The sequence below is a fragment of the Nicotiana tabacum genome, chromosome 24 (assembly GCF_000715075.1).
Source record: "Nicotiana tabacum cultivar K326 chromosome 24, ASM71507v2, whole genome shotgun sequence".
NCBI classification, from domain to species: Eukaryota; Viridiplantae; Streptophyta; class Magnoliopsida; order Solanales; family Solanaceae; genus Nicotiana; species Nicotiana tabacum.
The window spans coordinates 72,609,594-72,633,748 of NC_134103.1; the positions used below are offsets into that span (position 1 = coordinate 72,609,594).

The 24,155-nt window shown below is 32.6% G+C and overlaps 2 protein-coding genes across 2 annotated transcripts; both read right to left on the bottom strand.

Annotated features, from left to right (window-relative positions):
• Window positions 1-3,968: 3,968 nt before the first annotated feature.
• LOC107776168 (cyclin-D3-1-like) lies at window positions 3,969-6,917 on the bottom strand. The gene is given in 4 exon segments (NM_001325208.1): window positions 3,969-4,501; window positions 5,224-5,354; window positions 5,504-5,705; window positions 6,315-6,917. Coding segments are annotated over 4 exon segments (1,107 nt in total). The 5' UTR covers window positions 6,792-6,917; the 3' UTR covers window positions 3,969-4,204.
• Window positions 6,918-18,877: 11,960 nt separating this feature from the next.
• Window positions 18,878-22,519, bottom strand: LOC107776167 (elicitor-responsive protein 1). Its single transcript, XM_016596018.2, has 7 exons — window positions 22,269-22,519; window positions 22,070-22,174; window positions 21,739-21,865; window positions 21,491-21,562; window positions 19,830-19,875; window positions 19,409-19,718; window positions 18,878-19,324 (listed from the first exon to the last, which is right to left on the bottom strand). The coding sequence occupies exons 1-7, from the start codon at window positions 22,312-22,314 to the stop codon at window positions 19,287-19,289; spliced, it is 744 nt and encodes a 247-aa protein (XP_016451504.1). The 5' UTR covers window positions 22,315-22,519; the 3' UTR covers window positions 18,878-19,286.
• Window positions 22,520-24,155: the final 1,636 nt, after the last annotated feature.

The following is a 24,155-nucleotide window of genomic DNA, read 5'->3' on the forward strand; positions in this document are numbered from 1 at the left end:
AAGATAAGGATATCTTAGAATATATATTTTTTATTTACATTGTGTGTCGTTTTTAAAAAATCATAATTACTAACAAACTTATATGATATTCGAATTTGAATTTAAATGCAATTTGAGTAGTTTACATTGAGGTTAAGCCAAGTATGGTGTCGAAAAATAAACTATTTGGTAGTTTTAAAACAATATATGCAATGTTATATAATAACAACCAACTAATTTAACATTTAATGATTCAAAGAACAAAAATTTTGTACATTAAAAATTCAAAATCTATGGCTAGAGATATCGATAAACTTAAAATAGAGTCATACTGAAATAAAGTTTTTCCGGCAAAAGAATCATTTAAATTTTTAGATAGCCGATTAAAGTGAATTTTAAATTAAGGATAATATCTTCAGTTGCATCATTATAAAGATAATCATTATTGAAATATATATAAAGTTTTAAAAATTAAAATTTCAAAATAGAAATATTTTTTGAAAGATAATAACATACCAAATAAGAGTTCAAGTCGTAGTATAAGAGTCACGTCGTAATCAAAGAATCATTTATATTGTATCAACCTTTGTGCTTTGCCATAAATATGAGTTATTATTTCGCTTTGTGGCTATTTTTAGGTTCCAATGACATCAATGAGAATAGTGCTAAAATAAATTTATCACTATGAGATTTGACAAATTGTTAGTCTTTTTTATGTAGTGTTTCTTAATTAATATCTAACGATTATGTATAATTATTTAGAAGGTTTAAATTTTAAGGTTATTTACATATAATTCAAATAACTCAGATATTTAACATGGTTAATGTCAAATATCAAAATAGAGTCATAATGGAAAAAAATATTCACTGGCTAAAGAATTTTTTAAATTTTTAGATAGCCATCTAAAATTAAGGATAATATTTTCACTTACATTATTATAAAAATAATTATTATTGAAAAATAAAGTTTTAGAAATTGAAATTTTAAAAAAGAAATATTTTTTAAGAGATATCAACACACCAAATAAGAGTTCAAGTAGTAGTAAAAGCGTCAAGTCGTATCCAAAGAGTCATTCATAGTCTCAATATTTGATTATTTTGCCATAAATATGAGTTATTATTTTGCTTCCTGACTATTTGTAGGATCCAATGACACCGGCGAGAATGATATCAAAATAGAAAAATAGAAGAAATGATTAAACTTTTTCATGTAGTATTTTTTTTATTAATATTCAATTATTTTACCGAGAAAGTTTAAAATTTAAGATTATTTATATATAATCCAAATAACTTAAATATTTGACATGATTAGTATTCGCGCATCCGCGCGGGTGCTAATACTAATAATTATATAGACTATACCTTAATTTGGGAGAAAAATATACATTTCATGGAACCATAAAATGTTTAATGAAATCTGATACTATGTACGTTTCTAATTAGTTTCTATAAATAATTTGTTCAATTTGATTTATTTTGATGTCCTAAATATTAGAAATTCCTATTTAGTAGTTTAAATAAGAAAAATTTTAATAATCAAATTTTAGTTGACTTAAAAGTGCTAAATATTAGGGGAATAATTAAATGACTATATTATCCAGTGTAACCTCTACTTTTAAAGGGTAAAAAAGACGAATGACATTTCGCTAAGGGCCTTCGTGCTTTTAATATAGTATAGATATAGATTAACAAATTGAATTGTTTTGACATTTTTTAAAAATAAGAGGTATTTATATATACATTTTTGACTTTTTCTTTTTTGGAAAATTCTCAAGGGAAACCTGCGGCCGCTACCCTTCGGATATGCACTGGGTAACTAGTTCACCGAGCAATAACTTGCAAACCACACAGGAGATGCAAATTACACTAGGTAAGTCCGGTGCAATGAGCTCTGGCTGAGGAGGATGGTGGTGGGGGAAATCGATGTAGATCTCCCATGTGGGAAACCACTCACCCAACCAACTCAGTCAACCCTTGCGGACCATTTTTTTCATTTTTACTGCTCCAATTAATGGAGTAATAAAATAAGTGAGACATTTAACATAGAGATAAATGGTATTCTAGAAAAATAATCTTATGATTAGACTATTAAACATTATTTTAAAGGATCATGTGCAAAAACTTTAAAAATACGGATAATATGTACCGGAGACACTACTTCATTTACTTTCTCATGGTACAGATGCCATAATTTCCGAAATCAAAGTGGTTACATATTGACTTTTTATTTAAGTGTAAGGTCCAAATTAGCCACACAAAAAAACAAAAGAAAAGGTCCAGAACTCAGATTTTCTCAAACATTTTTCGAAGTTCCTTTACAAATTAAAAAGAAAAAACTTAAGAACGGAATTATTTTACTGCAGGTGATCATGGTGTCCAGCACGCAATTGTGAGATGACAATGATTCCATTCGAAATAATTGATCGAGAAATAGTGTAGCACTTTTTTTGTATTTCCAATTCCTGACAAGGGTCCTAATTAAGGCTGCTAAATTTTCTTCGCTTTTTTATTGGAAGTGCTAACAAGTAACAACTGCATGCAAGTCTACACTATCCTTTCTCACTGATTATTACCCTCTTCGTTTCAATTTATTGGCAAAATTTGAATAGGCGCGAGATTAAGAAAGAAAGAAATATTTTTAAAATAACTTGTGGTTATAAATGTGTCAAAATATGCATTTGTGTGTTAATAAAAAAATTGAAATTTATTATCTTAAACATTTCATAATATTTGTGTGACTAAATCTTCTCGTTAAGAATAAAAAGAGAAGTTTAAATTAAATTTATAAATATCCTCAATTATTTTCAAGGTGATCGGATTAAGTCACTTGTAATTAATTTTTAAATAATCTATAATGTTAAGACTTTTTACTATCAATGAAATCAATTTGAGGGTGGAACTGAGGTAAAATTCGACATAAATAAAGACAGAGACATACAGACAGACATATCCAATAGCCCCCTACAAACTTTAAAAACTCCAAACAAAGAAACAAAACCCTTTGTCTCCCCTTTACACTTCACATACAAACAAAATCTCCCTCCCTTATCAGATACGTTCTGGAAATAATTTTCTGCCCTAAACCTTGGAGTCTTGTACTTGTCCCATATTCTAGGTCATATATGATTTCATATTCTTGAATATGGAGGTTTTTCCACATAAAGTTTTTTTTAGAGCACAAATAATGCCAAAAAATCTTTATGTTTCAAAAACTACCTCAAACTTTCACATTTTTTTCCAACTTGAATACTATTTTTCCTTCCAACTTCAAATGAAATATTGTAATTGATGGAATGAATCTCACATCGGCCCAGAACTTATAAGGCTCGGACAATTCTCTTCCTTCGAACTAGTTTTTAAGATGTGAATTAGGCCCAAACTTATTTAATATGGTATCAAAACCGGACCCATTGTCAATGTGGGCCCCAGAAGAGGGGGCGGAATGCCCCTGACCAATTGAAGGGGGCACGGGGTGTGAAAAATACCCTCAGTCCATGATTGTGCATGCCCCATACCGGACAATGGAACCCCAAATAAAGAATATTTGAATCTGGGGTGATGAATGGAATGAATCCTACATCGGGCCGGGATGAGATCCCTGGTCTCCTTATAAGGCTTGGGTAATCCTACTTTCTTCGAGCTAGCTTTTGGGGCGCGAGTTAGGCCCAAACTTATTTAACATATTGTGCATTGATAGCTGAAAAATTATTCACTCCTATTGAACATCAAATTCCTAAAATATTTTAGGATATGTAAAAGTCTAATCCATATATCTTTAGAACATTTTGAAGTTGTAAATTTTTAGTTGCTTAAAATTTTCCTTGCAAACTTGGATTATTCAAATTGTTCTATATCAACTTATAACCTAAAAGTGTAAAAAAAAAAAAAAAAGAATCTTGCAAACTCAGTGTACATAACATTAATTCAGATAACATAATAGATTATATACATATCTATTAGATTTGCCTCTGTTATCAAGGAATAGAAGAGGGGAGCAAGCAAAGAGATCTTAAACAAAATTAACTAAATGTTCTTGAATTAACGATTACTCCAGTAAACATGAATATTAACTATCCTTCTTTCTCTTAACCCCCCCATTGTGCTGTCAAACACCAACCCTCTGCAACCACTACCACCAACTATCCCCTCTTTTCATTTCCATCTTTCAAAGTAGAATTGCAAAAAGGACATAATAAGGAGTAATACATTGTCATTGTCAATAATATTAGCGAGGGCTGCCAACAGCATAATCCACAAAAACTCTGCTTAAAGATGTCAATCTCATTTGCTGTTCTTGAACTCTGCTTTTCTTAAACAAAGGCAAAAATTGATCACGAGGTGAATAAGTGGATGGAATAGAGGAAGAAGTTTGCAAATCCCATGATTCATTTGAGTTTTCAGAGCTGTAAAATGTATCAATAACAGCACTTGGGCTATTTATTGGACTCTCATACTTGCGCTTGTGTGAAATAGAGTTGTAAGACACCTCTGTTATAAGTTCATAGCAATCATTCACCTTCTCCTGTGTACAAATAGTAAATGGTTCCACTTAATTCCCAAAGTATACTTGACCATTTAGTACTTGTTTCATTCTTATCTTAAGTCATAACCAAGGAGGATGAAACTTGAAAGAATATTACTAGTACTTCATACTCATATTATCTGTCAAAGAGTTTTGTACCCCTTTTAAAAGAAATATCATCACAAGAATAATTGTCTAGACTATCTAATTTCTCTTAAACGTCTCACTTAATTAACACTCCACTAATTGGAGCAATAACAATGCATTTGGAGAAAACAGTAATAAAAACTTCTAGAAATGACGCTTCATGGACCTTCTTTAAATCATTGTGTATAGTATTTTGATCCCCTTAAGAAGAGTTTTGGAAAAATAGTCTCGCATCATAATTCTATTTTGAAGAATCCCAAATTTTAATGATCACCAGAATTTTGAAGTACGTTCTGACGATTATCAGAATTTTCCGTCAGGATTTATGGCAAAATCCTAATGATCACCGCCTGCAATCGGGAAAAACCTCGCCTGTGTGTTTTAAAATTTTGATACGTATATAACTTTTTTCTCTAACTTCTGTTTCTGAAGTCAAAAAGTCAATAGTGGCACAAAAGTATCCTATTGTAATCATTCTCCCTAAATACTTCTTGTTTTCTAAAACATCAAATATTATGATACAAAATCGAATAGTAAACAAAAAGTACTAGCATAAAAAATAGAGGAAGACAAACCTTGCTAATGTTGAGAACCTCAAGAAGTTGATTTTGGTAGTCAGCAGCATTACAAGGCTCAACTTGATGAATAACGTGAAGCATAGTAGCAGTAGCCAATACAGAAGGCATATAACTTAAGAATCTACAATCTGTATTAACAAAAGATGTCAAAAAATCAAGAGAGGTTTCTTCTGTTACTTCCATTTACTTGTTATTATCGAAAGATTTAGTAATCTTTACCCAATGAAATTCAAGTATTCAACAACCGTTACAAAATAAAAAGAGTTCAATTAATTACCAGCTATGACCAAAAGAAGAATTCTCTCACACTGCTTGAGAAATTCCCAGTGTATATGGCTCTTTAGCCCAAGTCTTCTTATTATATGATCAACAAATGAAAGTGGGGTTACAGGATTCATCCTCCACTTTAAAGAGGACAATACCAAAAGCTCCATTCTTTGAATAGTTTTGGCCTCAAACACATATTTTGCATCCTCCACCTAATAATTAATCAAAAGAAACACAAGAATTATTTGTAGTGAAATTTTCAAGAAGATTGGTAACAACAACAACAACAAACTCAGTGTAATCCGATATTGGAGTTTGGGGGAGAATAGTAGGTTGTTTCCGGTAAGACTTTCGGCCCAAGGAACCGTAAAAACACAGCAACAACAATGTAACAAGATAACGAAAGCGAATGACACAGCAACAACTGACCAAGTGTAATCCCACAAGTGGAGTATGGAAAGGTAGAATATACGCACAGTGTAATCCCACAAGTTGGGTATGGGAAGGTAGAATATACGCAGACCTTACTCCTGCCTTCTTGAAGGCAGAGAAGCTGTTTCAGGAAGACTCATCGGCTTAGAAAAGATAAAAGGAAAGGCAACAACAAGTACACCAATTAGAAATTCGAAGCAAAAATACAAAGATACAAATTGTAATTAGAAGCCAAAGCAACATAATCACACAAGTGCAAATGACACAACATGTAATAATAAAGAACCAATAATAAGAGAATACAAAAATAGTACTAGCACTACGGATAAGCGTGGGAGAAACTCAAGATTGGCAAGTAAAGCAAAAATGGGATAGAAAGAGTAAATTACTTGGAAGTCCAAAAGAAGAGGAACTTGAGTTTCTTCAACTTTAGCAGCCAAAGAAAGACAAGTAACAGCTACAAGTTGAATCATCCAAGGCTTATCTTTCTGAAAATGAAGACTTGAAAGAAACCTATCAAAGTAATTAATAGCAAGAATAGCAGTGAATGTTGAGAATCCATAATGAGCATTTACTTTAAGAATCCATTTCACAGCTTCTTTACGAGATAAACAAAGTAAAGGGTCTGTTTTAATAGTTTCAAAGTTGGAAATTGTTTCTTTTTCTTTTGTGAAAAGAGAGAGTAGCTCTTCATCTTCCCAAAACAAGTCTTGTTCTAGTAAAGGCAGAGGAAGTGGTAGTGTTGCTTCTTTTTCTAAAATCTCATCTTCAATTGTTTCTTCCCATCTTTCTTCTTCACAGTAAAGAGCATCTAAAAGGAAAGATTGGGTTTGGTCTTGATTATGCTCATTGTTTTGTATTCCCATCTTCTTTGAGAAAAGAAGAAAATGTGTTGCTTTCTCATTATATAAAACAGAAACCAAAAGAGTGATTCTTCTTGGGCATTTCCATGAATCTCTCTTTCTTGTCTCTATCTGGTTGTGTGAAGGAAGATTGAAGAAAGCAGAGAGAGAGAGAGAGAATGGATGTCACGCTTTGCACTATGTTATATAGGGGTTGATAGGTTGAGACTGAAAGGAGGAGATTTCGATGATTTTTGTTAGAGAGATTTAGTGGGGCGTTTGGACAGAAAAATTGTAAAATCCCGAAAAAAGTTGGAAAAAAAAAAATCCAAACCGAAAATGATATTTGAAAATTAAAGTCGTGATTGGACATGAATATAATTTTGAGGTATTTTTGAATTTTTTTTAAGTGATCTGAGTGAAAATTTTAAAAAATAATTTTTTGGAGTTTTTTAAATTTCAAAAAATTCCAAAATTCATCTTCAAGTGAAAATTAAAAATTTTACGATCAAACATTGATTTCGAAAAAAAATTAAAAAAAAAAATCATGATCAAACGAGCTCTTAGTTTCTACCTTTTCCTTTTTCCTTGGTATTGGAATGGTAGTAATAAATAGGCTGTGCAATCTAGTCAATGTTTAAAGATAAATTACTTAGGGTCGTTTGGTAAATGGGATAAGAATAATACTTTCGCACTAAAATTTGGGATTAATTTTATCTCGTGTTTGGTTTGTGATATTAGATAATTCGGGATAACTTTTATATTAAAATAGTAGGATTAATTATCCCATATAGAAGGTGGGATAACTAATCTCATGAAATATCATACCATTATACCAAACAACCTCTTAGGAATCGATTTGATTTAGAGATAAGTTATACTGTGATTAGTAATGCAATAATTAGTAATGTGACTGGTCAAAAAAAATTTAATTACATATTTTGAAAATCTTCATTTCAAGAATAAAAACCTGTCAGATTGTCTTTTAAGCATGCTTTTAAATTTCTATAATATTCATATTAGAGCCAAAGATTAGTAAATTATAACATTAAGACAAAGAATAACATGTGCATTATTTCAGTACTTATGATAGATACACTAATCAGTCTTGCTTAATTGAAATTCATTTTCAATCATCTGTGAATAAAAATTTTACTGCCACAATTTTTACTAATTTTTTAACCCCCACTATTTCTAGGATTAAATGAATTTACATTCATGAAAGAGAACATCACATCTATATTATATTAAAAGCACGAAGGCACTTAGCGAAATGTCGTTCGTCTTTTTTACCCTTTAAAAATAGATTTCATACTAGACAAAATAGTCATTTAAATTATTTTCCTAATATTTAGAATTAATCATTTTATTATCTCCCTAATATTTAGGAATTCAAAATTAATTCAACTTAATATTGAAACGATATGAAAAACCCTAAAAATAAGGTTAAGAGTTTTAGAATACAAGGACTACAACACATAATGAGTTAATTGAATACGTAAAGAAAGATTTTAAAAAGATTTGAATTTAAATGCAAGGAAAGATTTTAAATATAAAATAGCTAAAAACTCGATAGCTGAGCAATTGTCTGCTTTCTCCACAAATATGGTTCATATTGTCCACGGCTTTCTCCACAAATTTGTTCAGTCTGGTTTTGTTGGTCTTGAACGAAGCAATTGAAAACGATAGTTTTTATTATAATAGAAGAACTCTTTTATTTTACAAGTATCATTATAAAACTTATTTATTCTTCTACCTCTTTTATTTAATTTGATAAATAAAATTCTTGTGGACGAAAAGACCTATAAAATATGTAATCTTAGCAAATTAATTATGTCTGTTCCTAAAACTTCTAGGAATTAAGTTGCCTATTACAAGTTGAAATCATTGATAGATGCGCTACTGCTCCAACAATAGTCTTATATAAGAATAAATTGTTGACGAGCAAGCATTGTAAAAAGCTCAACATCAAATTTTAGAAATACTTTTTTAATGACACATAATAATTGAACGTAAAAAATATATAGATTAATATATTATGTGATTTTTTAAGTTTATACTTATTAAACTAAGGTTCACGCGTAAAGCGCGTACCTTATAACTAGTATTTATGAAAAGTACAAGGAAAAGGATTACGCTTCCATTGCTTGAGTTGGGCAAGGTAGAAACTACTTGATCTTTTCATGCTTGTTGAGATCTTCTATCTTGATATTTGTTACTGTAACCATTGAATTTCCTTAAAATTGTCGGAAAATACAAATACAGTTGAAAAAATAAAAAAAAAATCATTTTTTTCAAGCTGAGATGCAAATATCTATCTCTTTAAGCAAATTCAAGCACAATACGATAATATATTCACTAATTCAACAATAGCACCTCTCCTAAATACAACAACTCAAATTGAATAAAATCAACTCTACACTAGCTGTTAAGTCCAAAATTCCACCACAAAAACAAGAAGTAAAACTCTCTTTTTCACAACTAGACGCACTTTTGATGCACACCCCAACACTTTTTTCACACATCATCACAAGGTTAAAAAAAACTCTTTTTACACACTATAGTTGTAAAATTTCTCCTACAACAATAACAAAAACAACAAATTTAGTATAATTTTACAAATAGCCCATTTTAATTTTTATTTTTATTTTTACTAAATGTCTATTGAAAATAGCTCTTCTACCTTTACAATTATAAAAAATTCTTCTATAAGATAAATAAAAATGAAGTGGGGTAATGAAGTTATGAAAACTTGAGATTATGGCCCCTATCCTTTTTACACCAATTGCTGGATGAAAAGACGTTGCAACCTATCACCAACCCAAGCATAATATTTGCAAATTTTGCTTGACTATTTCTATATGATTTGGTCGAGGAAAATATGTATTTACAGGTCAAGATTAGTTGCTTTTTATTTTGATTTCCTTAAGTGATGGCCAGCCTAAACCAACTCATAAAATAAAATAAAACAGAATTTAGAGCCTGTTTGGCAAACTTCTAGTAGACAAAAAGTACTTTTTTCCCTCAAAAAATTATTTTTTAAAAAATTTAAACTGTTTAGCCAATACATAGAAGTACTTTTGGCCCGCACCAGAAGCAGTTTTTTTCTTTTTGGGAAGAAACAGAAAATTCTAGCTTCTTCCAAGAAGCATAAGCAAAAGTAGAAAATTAATTTATTCAAGACGAAATTATCCTCACCATAAATTTATATTTTTCAAATTATCCCTTACTAATTTAAGTTTTTTTTCAATTTTGTTTATAACTTTTACCTTGTTTTTTAAATTAAAGATATCATATACATGAATCATATTGTAACTTTCTAAATTCTTTATTGACTTTTCTTGTTTTTAATTTTTTATTCTCTGTGTAATGTCTTGTAATTTTCCAAATTATCTTCTTTTTTTACACTAAATCAAATTATCTACATCCTTCTTTGGATTATCAATTCTCTTCCTACAAATAATTGCTTATAATTTCTTCTGTTATATGCTATTAGTTACCGAATCTTTAAAACAGTTATTGAATCTAATTTGTGAGAATTATCTACAAATAGGTAATAAATTTACAATTGTATCACATAATCTATCTATTCTATATATTATTAAAAGGAGGAGAAAATACATCCACATTAAGCCAAATGGCAGCCTCACAATAGGCCACTTGGCAATTTAGGACAAAGTTAGTAAGGTTAGGTAATAATTAGTTTCTTTTTGAATTTAAATTTTAAAAATAAATAAATTATACATTATGATTATGTATTGTTAATAATTAGTTACTCCTTTTGAATTTGAATTTAAACATACTTGACTTTTTTTTACAATTTTTTTTATTTTTATGTATTTAAAATTATTTATATTTTACGCTCAATGCCATCTTTCAAGCTTGACACTCATAATCATCTAGTTATAACTATCATGGTTATACATAATTTCATCTGACGACATTCTTCTACCGATAAGAAATTCAACTATCATATTAATGAAGACATTACTGCAGGGATTGAGGAAGGAGATGGGCCTTCTGATATTTCTTTATAAATGCAAGGCAAGTCTTTTACTAATATGGAGGCGTTGTGTGATAGAAGTAGAGATGAAATTGTTGAAAAATATTATCATGTGTGATTGGCTTTACTTATTATTTCATGGTGGACTATTAATATATAGTAATTTGTGGAATAGACTTCTAATTCATACTTAATGATGTATTTTGATTATTCAAATCATTATGTGATAATAAGTAATTATACTATATAATATTATATGCTTTGGTATAACTATATATGTAAAATTGATTTAAATCTTTAATTAATATGTTTGATTACTTTATGCTTTACATTTTAATTAAATAAAATAAAAAATAATAAAAGTCTCTTACGATAAATATTTAAGTTTATTTTTCTCTTTAAAAGAATTATAAGACCTTGGCACTATCCTTTTTGGTAATTTGACAATCAAAAGCACTTTTTAAAAAGATTGGTCAAACACAATTTATTTATCAAATATTGCAAAAAATACTTCTTAAATGAATTGGCTAAGCACAAAATATTTTTTTTCTTTTCAAAAGCACTTATGAAAAAAGTACTTTTCAAAATAAACAGATTTTTAAGGTTAACCGGCTCTTAGTTAGTTGTGCAGCTGTTTTGTACTGTTAATTAAGGTAATAATGCATAATTAATTAAGTGGATGAATCTGTATCAATTCCAGTCAAATCACTAACATCCAAACGCACAAAACATCTAATTGCATCATTATTTTTTAAAAGTCAAAATTGGCCCACCTGCTTTAATTTTTGATATTTTAGTTCATTTTACTCCAAAATACCAGACCAAATCTCCTTTTTGGAAAAACATTCAATCATCTCTTCCACTTCCCAATCTTAGAACCCTATTTGGTGGATCTGGTTAATCATATTCTGGCTCGTGCTGTGTCAATTGGCCACAAATTATTTTATTGCTACCACTATTAATAATTCATGTTACCACCATTACATACTAAAGAATATCATATGTATCTCCGGTAAAATATGTAGACTTAACCCTACGGGATTGCCCAGTTGATTTGAAGTAGGATCTCCTCAATGCCTTATGGGTTGAGCCGGTACTTCTACTCAGAAACTACTTGTACTTCTATTCAGAAACATATTTTTACATTTTCTCTTTCTAAAAGCTTGGCCAAAACACTTTAATTTTGGGGAAAAAACACTTTTGGCCAAAAAAAACTTTCACTTTTACACGAACTAATTGCGTGAGTATAATATTAAAAATTATAGAAACTGCTCCAATACAAATATAACCTCTTTTATATTTAAAACTATAGTACAACATGTTATTTGGAGTTGTCATTTCCTCGATGTATAAACTATCATAGCTATTTATGGATCTCTGCAAGTGAAAAGACGAAAAAATTAAGTTCAGAGACGTTTTAAGGATCACGACAACACACATGACTTTAATCTAAAGTCAAAAGGGGTTTTCCTTTATATAGCTAAGATATAAAGAGAAAGTAAGCAGTGGCCTATACTCATATTCGAGTCGAGCAATAGGCCAACCAAGATTCACAACTTCCTTGAAAAGGCAATGGATGTGGAACACCGAAAGCGATTTCAGCACTTTTTGTAGTAAAATGTTGAATCTTTATCGGGATTTCCCTATTAATACAGCTAAAGATCAAGTTACAAATATATTTGGAGATTATATATAGTGTTTGTTTATCAAAATGGACAATTATTTCAACTTTAAACATGAAATATAAAATTTGAAGTTTTAAACATAGGTGTTGGGGGTTTTTCACGAATTTTCAAGTTTGCATTCACAAAATCTGAATTGTATTTTCATTGTCCAATCACAACTGAATTCTAAATAGCTTTCAATTCAACTTCAAATATTACTTTTTTTCCCCCTCAATTATCAAACAAGTCACGTCCATAGCCTACTAAAGAACTAGGGTTATATGGTTTACGACAAATTATAATGCAGGATTGTTTCATGCGATGAATAATGATAGTCTATAGGGTGTTACACAGTGATTTTTGTGCAATGAATAGTAATATATGAATAATAATATATGGATATAGCCAACCCCAACTTATGTGGGGTTGATGGATAATTTGTTGTAGTTTGTCTCTAGATACTCTTATCCACGTATTGCTAATGTGTGTTCTCTTATCTAACATTCTATCATATATAAAATACTTAATACATAGATTCACTAATAATTTTTACGAAAAACTTATGCGGAGTTAATACTGGGAACCAAACGATTAGACTATTAGTTATATGAAAGTTCTGCAAAATTTTATATAGAAAAACCAAAGTTTAGGTAGGAGATTAAGCTAGCGTTTGGGTATAGATTTGATTGAAACTTGAAAAACGAGTTTTTGAAGTTGTGTTAAAAATTAATTTTTAAAAGTTGAAATTGTGTTTGGACATGCATTCGTGAACAAATGTGTCCACTATTGGAACTCACAGATCTCAACCAGTTGTCTCGTACCAGCCTCTTCCAAGATATCAGGGGCAAATGTGCGGCCCCATAGCACCTTTTGACTTCTTAACCTCTCTTTCCCAGCACTCCTTGGATCACCCATTCTAGCCTTCTTTGAGGAACCAGGTTCCTCATCCGTATCAGCTCTTCTCTTAGCAGACTTGCAAACATTCTTTCCCTTTTCATCAGACTTCACAGACTTTCCACCCAATTCTTCCATCACCCTGGCAGCAGACTCTTCTACCAACTTATCACCAGATTCTTTCACCACATTTTCACTAGCAACAACATCATCAGACTTGTTCAGACTTTCAGCATACACAAAAGATCCCCTTTTAGGCTTGGGGAGACCATGCTTCTGTGAGAGCTTTCTAGTCAAGAAACCAGGTTCCTCTTCTATTTCATCATCCACATTCACAACTAGCATTGTCTTCTCGCTCATAACTTTCCCATCTTTCACTAATTTTCTTTTCCTTGACTTAGCATGGATGTTCTTAAGCGTAGACTCAAGAGCCTCCTTCCTTTGCAACTTTGTAGTAGGTCTCTTAGGAGTGGACTCTTGAGCAACCATTGGTCTATTCCTAGTCAAGATAGCAATCGGCATATCATCAGAATCATCTTCACTAACACCTTTTTCTTCTCTGGACACAGATCTTTCCTCAGACATCACCACACACAAAGGCTCGACATCAAAATGAGGAGAGGGAGCAGGGTCAACACTAAACTAGGGCTCTTGAGAGGGCTCCTGAGTTAGATCCTCTTGGGAGGAATCAGGTCCCTCATTTGGTACTCCAGTAGAATTGTCATGTGTCGATTATTCAACAGGTACAAGATTTCTATCCTCTTTCACAGTCTTAGACTCTTCTCCCCGAGTCCCAAAACCATCATAACCTCCTTCTATAACAACTCCTTCATGAGCTATGGACATCATGTTCTCTATTGCCTCATTTTCTTGTACATCCATTGAAAACGCAGTAGAGAAAGGAGTGTTACCTGTGAACATAAGATCAGGAGCAGTCTTTGTTGAGTCAAACTTCTTGGAACTATCAGTTAGATCTACCTTTGACCCCTTTTTCATAGGCGAGCTTAAAACTGTGTGATTTTCTTCTTTGTCAGCAGTACTTTGTTCATCCCCTTTTTCCGGCGAAATAGGAGAAGGGCTCTAGGCTACAAATCTTTTGGGAGTGGAGATTTTGCGACTCCTATGAGAACCAGAACTCGAGTGGGTAGGAGAGGAGACAGAATGTGGGGGTGACTTTGTCCTAGGGTTTTGGTTTGCAGTGGTGTGGGGTGAGAAGTCTAATATGGGTATGTAAACAGGTGAGGACTCAATGGGGATGTCACTTGGAACACTCGAGGTTGTTTGATTTTCAGCCATGGTGAGAAGAAAAGAAGGGATTTGGCAGTTTGAAGAGAGGCATAAGAATGGGGTTTTGAAGTTTGATGGGATGAGTAGTGACAGTGATAGATGAATTTACGATAGATAAGGGACCAGTTAAGAAAGGGCGGCAGTTTTGGGAGTCAGGTCGATAATTATCGGGTGAGACGTTTGGGTTCACAAGACGCAGGGAAAAGAAACTGACACACTGATGATGTGGCACTTGTTTTAACCTTTCAAAATTGTGCATGAGAGAACAGAGAAGCTACTAACAGAGAAACCAGGTTCCCTGACTAATCTTGCATCTAGAAGCTTTGCCCTTTTTACCAGCGCGTACTACATCAACTGCTATTTGCTCAGTAATCATCATGTGTGTCTACCTGTAACGGTATAAAGATGAGTTAGACTTTGCCAGAAAACACTTTTTAGCTAATTTACCTGAACATATCTTTCATAGTCAATCACCAAGGGACCAGGTTCTCAGTTGGGATTTATCAATCCCAGTGCTAGACGATTTCTTTCAAAATGTTCTCTAATCAAGGCCTTGGTAAATATGTCTGCAATCTGATCTTCTGTGCTGCAGAATTTAATGCAAATGAGCCCCTTTTCAACATTGTGTCTGAGGAAGTGATGACGCACATCAATGTGCTTGGTTCTCTTATGTTGGACTGGATTTTTGGCCATATTGAATGCACTTGTATTGTCGCATAGGAGAGGCACACAATCTGAGAACACTCCAAAGTCTTCCAGCTGCTGCTTGATCCACAACGATTGAGCATAGCAAGAAGCAGCTGCTACATATTCCGCTTCAGTAGTTGAGAGTCCCACTGAATTTTGCTTCCTTGTACCCCACGAGATTAGGCAAGAACCCAGGAAATGTGCCATTCGAGACGTGCTTTTCCTGTCCACCAGATATCCTGCATAATCAGCGTCAACATACCCAATAAGATCAAAGATGTCACTGTTGATACCCGATTTTTCCCTCAAAAATATATATATATATATATATATATATATATATATATATATATATATATATATATATATATATATATATATATATATATATATATACACACACAAATAGCTCATATGCACCATCATTTGATTTACAAGCACACACAAGTATTATTTCATAATTTTTAAAGATTTTAAATTAATTTATTTCTGCATTTTATTATATAAATATCCAATAATATCCCTACAAATTATTTTTTATGCTGATTTAATCATCTAAACTTATTATTTATACCCATATAAGGTTTTAAATATTTTTAGTGCATTTCTTATAATTATATTTGTATTTTTCAGGGCTAAATTGCATATTTTTGCAATAATAGCCCATACATATAATTTATATTATTTATACAAAAAATAACTTTTTATATTTTTATAAAATTAAATAATTGTTTTTAATCATTTACATGCCCAAATGATATTTTTGATATTTATCTATTATTTTTATAAATTATTTATTTATTAAAATTGAGTATTTAAAATCTAGCCCTAATTTCATAATTAATTTCGGACCTAACTACCCAAACATAGCCCAATTACCCCAAGCTCAAACTAATTAGCCCAGTACCCATACCCATTTAATTAACCTGACCCAACCCCTGCTCAAATCCCAGCCGTTGATAAAAAATGATCAACGGCTCACAAACGCCTCCCCTTTTTCCTTATATCACCCGTCCTCAAACCCTAACCCCATTCCTCTAAACCTTCCGCCTCTCCCGCCGCCTCACAACAATTCCTCTCCTAATCCCGCTTCTAATGGGATTTTCTTCCCATTCACTTACCATTTCAATATATTTTCATTATTGGGTGATTTTCTACGGTATTACCTAGTACTTTCCTAAACATGGAAAGTACTCTTACTTTGATTCTGTCCTATTTAACTTTCGTCTCATGAATTTGGACAATATTGAATCCAAGCACGTTATTTTTGCACTGTGTGAGTTCGATTTGTTCGTATCTTGCTGATTCATACTTAACCCTAAGGTTGGGGTTTATAGATTCTCTTTGATTCGAACAGAAATTGGTTCAAGCTTTAATTTTAAGTACTATCTCGTCTATATTCACCTTATTATGTATGAATCTGTCTATTTCTGCCGATTATTTTTACTTGCCCTAAATTAAGGTTTCAGATTCTTTTTATTTAAACCAAATCTGGTTCGATTCTGTGTTTTGTGAATAATATTCATGTCTATGTTCATTTTATACAATCTTCAAGAACCCCGGACAGTGCTCACACTAGGGAGGTTGATCAGAAATAATTCAGAGGAAAGACTAGGGACCAGGTCTTAGTTTGTCAGAGTTCTCAAGGGTCACAAATGAACCCTGAGAAGTGCTCACACTAGGGAGGTCAAAGGACAGAATCTAAGTAGCCTTGGCTTTCAGCCGGCTAAGGATAAGAATTCAGAAGGACCAGATAGTAGATGAATAGAATGACGTCAAGGGATTCCACTGAAGGACAGAATCAATTGAGCATATAAAAACAAATAATAGACATGCTTAAACTTAAGGTAGACTTAATCAAGTTTCAGAAAATGAATTCAATCACATGCTAGCAAGGCAAGTTACAAGATAGATTTATAGTGGTAAAAGAGAACTCAGATTAGGCTAAGTGTAGAAACTAGTGTCATAAGAAGAAATCATATCAATTGGCAGTAGACCATAACATGCTAAAAACTAATTAGGGCAATTACTAGATATGTCAAAACAGGACCAAACAGGCCACGTTATAGTGAATTCAGAAACAGAATTGTTATCCTATTAATGAATACATCCATACCTAGTTAACTAATCCATAGAAGGAGATATGAGAGCATGTTCAAAGAGCAGGATAATAACAAACTTAAACTTCAAGAGGTGGCTATCAGTGACATATAGGTTAGGCAGAATCAAATTAATCAACTCAAAGTAGGTCTAAACATGTCTCAAACTACGGACGTAATGGCATTTAGGTTTGCAGAGTCTAATTGAAGTAACACATTAAACGAAATGACAGATAAATCAGAATGAAATGGAAAAGGCTTGGTAACTCACCAGTTAAAATGAAATAAGAAAGAAAGGAATCCCACAGTATTGTGAATATCACCCAAAGAGCAAGAACTCAGAATTTATGACATTGGCTTTCAGCCGGCCGGGAACCAGAGTACAGAACAAGATTATTCAAGAGTAAGGAGTATACAGCTTTAGTTTTATAGCTTTTTAGTGATTTTTCAAGTATTTTCGAACTTAACCAAAGGGGAGTGGGGAGGGTTTTAAATAGTGTAGGAACTAAACACATAAATATGGAAATATAATTAATTCAAACAATCAGTAAAGAAGAAAAATTTTGAAACCCTAGTTTTTAGGTAAACTCCACAAAATTGGCAGAGAGAACTTGAGGTTTTGTGAGTGGAAGAAAAAATTTCACTCAAAAACTACCCTAAATCAGTTTTTGGGAACTTGGAAGTTTTTGAAATTTTTTTCCCAAGCATGATCATATTTCATAAACAAACATTATTTTAAAAATAAAATTAAAAAATGAAGCCAAAATCTATGGTAAAACGGGGAGCTAAGATTTGCTTTGGCCTTCAAACCAAATGAACCCTTTTGTCAAATTGGTCAAAAGTAACGAAATGATTTTGCAGTTCAAATGTCTACTCATCAGATGGTTTTAAACTTTTGATCATTCAACCTGATGTGACATGACTATCATCGCATCATTAACCTCTCTGCACCTTCTCTAGAGAAAGAAAGAATTAAGAATGTCGACAACAATAACTTCTTGAAAAGTTAGACACCATTGGTTCAAGTGTTTACAAAGACACTTTTTTTCTCCCCAGAAATTCCTTACTTTGCTCCTATTAGTGACTCTGAAATCACAACCTTAAGATTGGAGATGAGGAGTACTTACAAAGACGTTTCTTCATATCTCAAATGGCTCATAATTTTCTTAAGCTTTAATTTTGGTGTAGAAACAGAAGTGCTAGACAGTTAAGGTCGAATATTTGGCCTCTCAGATACATGTTGATACACAGATCATTACCTTATTAGTATGTAGTACTTTTATAACATTGTTGCTCGAAGTAAAACAGAAACAGAGATGGCAAAAAACTGATAATCATCAGGCACAAAAACTTTTCTGCAACTATCCAAAAGAAGTTCATACCATTTGAAAACTACTATTCTCAATCCAACATGCTATTATTAATTTTTAAAAAAACTTACATGATAAATTCAATTTCAGTGGCCAGGAGGCAAGATACCGAGAAAAAAATTCTTCTACTTTGTTCAACAAATAAAGCTGGCATATCAACTATCAACATGATGTAACAATCCAAAGAATATAATCTGAAAAGTGCCCTGTAAACAAGAATGACAATTCGGTGATTCCAGACTCTACTACGGCATCATAGTTCTTGTACAAACGCCAGTTGAACCTATCTGATAGAAGATTACTGTACATTCCGCTTCAGGGAATATAAAACAGGCAACTAAAACATAAGCTTCTTTTGGATCCTTTTCAGATTCTACAATATCATACAGCTTCAAGCATAGCAATCACAAACATGTCATGAGAAGTCCTGAAATTTCGATGTCAGACAAAGCTATAAGACTACTACATGAAAGCATATATGTGCATTTGTTGTCCAAGCATTTAAGAACACAGCATTAGTGTGATCGCGGAGGATAGGCTCCAGGGTATGGACCTGGCAAAACATTAAAATATATAGGTAGTTGAGAAGCCGGGAGAGAGTAGAGTAAAAAAGTTCACGTCTTACAAGAATATTTACCTGGAGGATAAGAATAACCCTGTGGAGGATAAGGCGGAGGTGGATATGCTGAAGTTGATGAGTAAGGTGAAGGATAAGCTGTCGGTTGAGGAGGATAAGGAGATGGTGGATGATATGTTGCAGAAGGAGGCGGGACTGCGGGATAAGGAGATGGTGCCGGATACGCAGAAGGTGGTGGGTGAGATGGTGCTGGATAGGCAGAAGGTGGTGGGTGAGAAACTGCATGCTGCGGAGCTGCAGAATATGGATATGATCCAGGAGTTGGTGCTCCATATGGAGAGCCTGATGGAGCATGGCTTGTTGCAGGCTTCTGGAAGTAGGAGTAAAAGTCATGTCAAAGATATATAAAGCAGGTCCGTGTTCGGGTTTGGAGGGGGGCAAGGGCAAGGGAGAAATTCTAAGAAAAGATGGTGGCACTTACATTGGCATTTGCGTAGTGCATTATCAGTCGAACCTCTCCTGCATGCCTGTAAAAGAAAATACAAGCCACGGTACTTCTGTTATGCGGTGCAATTTCATTCATTACAGTCCCAACAGCAAGTGCAAAAGACCCAAGAAAACTTCACAAAAATCAGATAACTTTGGAATCTTAGGTTCACACGGTTCAAATAAACTTGATCGACTACAGAGATAGTTACAGGAAATCCATAAATGTTTCTGTTAATCACACAATCCGTCCTTGCATTTCTGAGATATTAATCTAATATATCAAACATCAACTGTCCCTAATTCTTCACCCAACTAGAGGCACACACCTGGCCCACACCCAACAGTATCTAGTATGTCTAAACGTCCATATGGCTCTCTTTGTTTTTTTGAATGAGCCGACCCATGACTCAGCCGAGAAGAGAAAAGTAAGACAATTAATGGGGAGAAGTTTGATCGGAAGTAGCCTAACTAATTGAATCCTTGATTCATGAGTTACATAGCATCCTATATTTCTTTAAGAAAAGCTGGAAATCCATCCCTGTACAGTCGAGAAGAGAAGAAGTAAGACAATTAATGGGGAGAAGTTTGATCGGAAGTAGCCTAACTAATTGAATCCTCGATTCATGAGTTACATAGCATCCTATATTTCTTTAAGAAAAGCTGGAAATCCATCCCTGTACAGTCACTTAAGAGATAGAAGAAAAAGAAAATGGCAGAAGATAACTTCTTCTACAAACTGGCTAAGGCATATTAGTTTTTATCTCCTATTTACTTCTGGACTTCAGAAAAGTAATATAAGGTACAAAGCAACAAGTTGATTTTCATTTATCCTATTTCACTTTGGTGTAAGCTATTAATGCTTTTTACTACTGGTTGTAATCTTTAATCCATCGGAAGCAGGAAGTCTTTAGAAGCTAAGACTAACTGAATGCTATCTGCAAGTCTTTAGTCCATTAAGTACTATTTTATTCCAGAACTAGAAGTTCTTAACGGCACTTCTTTGTTGCTTCAAGTCATGTAGCTCTATCACAATAAGGTATGTTAACAATAGTTTTGTCTACTGATACACTAGGCAAACCGATCTGAAGTATCTTTTATTAGGTTGCGTGTTTGACCACATTTTACCTTTAACATATCATTATACTTAAAGCTTTCTGTGGTCTCCATGGCTATGAACCTAAATATCTACAGAAATCATATTTACTTGAGATTCTTAATCTTATATTTTGAAATCTAGATGCCTTCTTAATCTTTTTGCTTGGTGTAATCATTATAATGCAAATAGCTCCATTTTACTTTTAGATTTTATTAGCTCCCTGAACAATTAGGTGGATTGTTAGATTCTGCTTGCTGGAGCTTTCTGGTTTCTTTATTAATGAAACAACTTCTTACTTGATCCAAAAGAAAAAAACTCACATCAGATCCATACGTCGAAGACCTCAGTGCAATTGAGGAACTTGTCATATTAATGTCACATGAAAAAGTGGAAGCACAATGTACAAGATTTTGTCAAAGAAACACACACAAAAAAGGGACAAATTTTAACTCTAAAGGACGACCTACTTGCAATTATACTCAGTAAAGAAGACCCATACATAGGAAAGAAGAAAACATCATCTAAAAATGAACAATGTGGATTTTTTGTCGATTTACCTGCCCCTCTTCGTCTGGAGTGGCCAAGCAGTATCATCATATCCATGTGACAGAACTTTCTGTAGCTGAATCCTAGAATTAAATTATTAAGGATTAGCACTCAACTAACAAAAACTAAATAGATCGTTCAATCAATTACGCCTCAATTCCAAATTAGACAGGTCGAATATACAAATCATTTTAAATCCATTTATATTCCGTGTAAAGAAAAAGTAAGTAATAAAAGGAGCACTAAGATTTGAAATTACTTTCCGCTTCCAATGAAATCATCAGTATTAACGGTATTGCTATTCCAGACGACAACGTTAATCTCTCGCAACCCTTCAATGAGAGTAAACACGAATTTCTCTTGAAAGGTAGGGTTTTTTCCTCCATCTACAGAAAAAATAACAGAACAACAGCATTAATTTCACAAAAATTCCCCAAATTAGAGAAAACAGTCTTACGTCTCAATCAAAATACTAGTTCCAATAAACTATATAAATCATCTGTATTCGTCGGACTCTATTCAAATAATTTAATTTGTAAGTAACTATTTTCATATTGTAAGTCAACAAATGGAGAAAAAACAAATTTTACCAGTACAGGTACGAGTACGGTATTTAGAACTGCCGTATTCAAGACAAACATAGGGATCTTGCCTTGAAATCCATTCAGTGTCCTTCAATTTGTTACAAGCAACAACTACAAAATCGAAAATTCAAAGCAAACAATTACGAGAATGGATTCATAGAAATTCAGTTGTTTATAATAGTTAAATGAAGATTGAAGTTGATACCAGTGACTTCTAGGAGCTGGCCTTGGATGCCATATACTATCGACATAGAAGAAGAAGAAGACGGCGACGAATTTGGGTATAAATTGTAGGAGATTTAACAAAGAAATACGTAGCAAAGACGGTTTTATATGGGACTAAAAATAGAACGAATCAACCAATAGGTGGTTTCTTGTTCATTTCTTTAATTTGAAAATGTGATAGTAGTACAATAATTAAACATCCAGTGGTTGACCCCAGAAGAGAATACGCGTAGAGTGATAATGTTAACGGCTAAAAGATATAAATAAAATAGAATAAAATAAAATGCAGTTACTACTAAGAAATTAATAATAAGGGAGTATAATAAATCTGGGTTAAAATACAAAATTATATTATTTGCTATTTGGTTGAATTTTTTTATGTCGAGATTAATTATACTATAATTTTAATATTATTTTTATATCACCAATTCAATGCGGGATAATGATTAATATTAAAATGGTCAAAATGCCCTTATTTATGGTTCTTTAAAAAATTTAAAGTTAAAACGAAATTAAAGTTTTTCTCAATTTATCTAGTGTGATTTCTAACAGATGTTTTATAATAACTCGTATATCACAATTTAGGCCAAAGAAATCAACACCTACCAATAAAAGTATATTCACAAAATAATTTTATCATTAAATTATATTATTTGTTATTTGGTTGAATTTTTTTATGTCGAAATTAATTATACTATAATTTTAATATTATTTTTATATCACCAATTCAATGCGGGATAATGATTAATATTAAAATGGTCAAAATGCCCTTCTCTATGGCTCTTTAAAAAATTTAAAGTTAAAATGAAATTAAAGTTTTTCTCAATTTATCTAGTGTGATTTCTAACAGATGTTTTATAATAACTCGTATATCACAATTTTAGGCCTAAGAAATGAACACCTACCAATAAAAGTATATTCATAAAATAATTTCATCATAATTTAATTACTATTTTTTTTTTGCAGATGACACAGTACTAAGTGACGAGACGCAAGGCGATGTTAACACTAGACTGGAGGTTTGGAGGAAAATTTTATCTAAAGGTTTCAGGCTGAGTAGGACTAAAATAGAATACTTGGAGTGTAAGTTCAGTGACGTGACCCAGGAAGCTGATATTGACATGAGCCTGAATACACAAGTCATCTCCGAGAGAGGAGTGTGGATGAAGTGGAGGCTCGCATCCGATGTCTTGTGTGATACGAATGTGCCACTGAGACTTAAAGACAAGTTCTATGGAGTGGTTGTTAGACCGACTATGTTGTATGGAGCGCAGTGTTAGTCAGTCAAAACTTCTCATGTTCAGGATGAAAGTAGCAGAAATGAGGATATTGAGATGGATGTGTGCGCATACTATGAGAGATATGATTAGAAATGAAGATATCTGAGACAAGGTGAGAGTGGCCTGTGTGGTGGACAAGATATGAGAATCGAGGCTAAGATAGTTCGGGCATGTGAAAAGGAGATGTACAGATGTCCGAGTGAAGAGGTGTCAGAGGTTGGTTATGGCAGGTCCTAGAAGAGGTACAGGTAGGCCGAAGAAGTATTGCGGAGAGGTGATCAGGTAGTACATGGCATATCTTCGGCCTACCGAGGACATGACCCTTGATAGGAGGGTTTGGAGATCGAGAATTAGGATAGTAGGTTATTAGTAAGTAGTCGAGCATATTTTTTTTTCAACCTGTATTTCTTTTCCATACCTGTAGTATTAGTATTATTCTTGTATTTCTTATTCTTATATTTTTATTACTATATGTTGTTTCTTTTGCTTCGTTTATATTATTTTTCTGGCTCTTTCCATATTTTTTTTGTCATAATTGTTCGAAAACAACATCTTTATTTTCACAAGGTAAGGGTAAGTTCTACGTA

What these genes read in the sequence shown, in the direction of transcription:
- LOC107776167 (XM_016596018.2), bottom strand. Translation starts at nt 22,314, where the DNA reads ATGTCGATAGTATATGGCATCCAAGGCCAGCTCCTAGAAGTCACTG. An exon ending in CCAGCTCCTAGAAGTCACTG is followed by an intron (nt 22,175 to 22,268) that starts GTATCAACTTCA and finishes TCGATTTTGTAG; the next exon opens with TTGTTGCTTGTAACAAATTG. An exon ending in GATTTCATTGGAAGCGGAAA is followed by an intron (nt 21,563 to 21,738) that starts GTAATTTCAAAT and finishes ATTTAATTCTAG; the next exon opens with GATTCAGCTACAGAAAGTTC.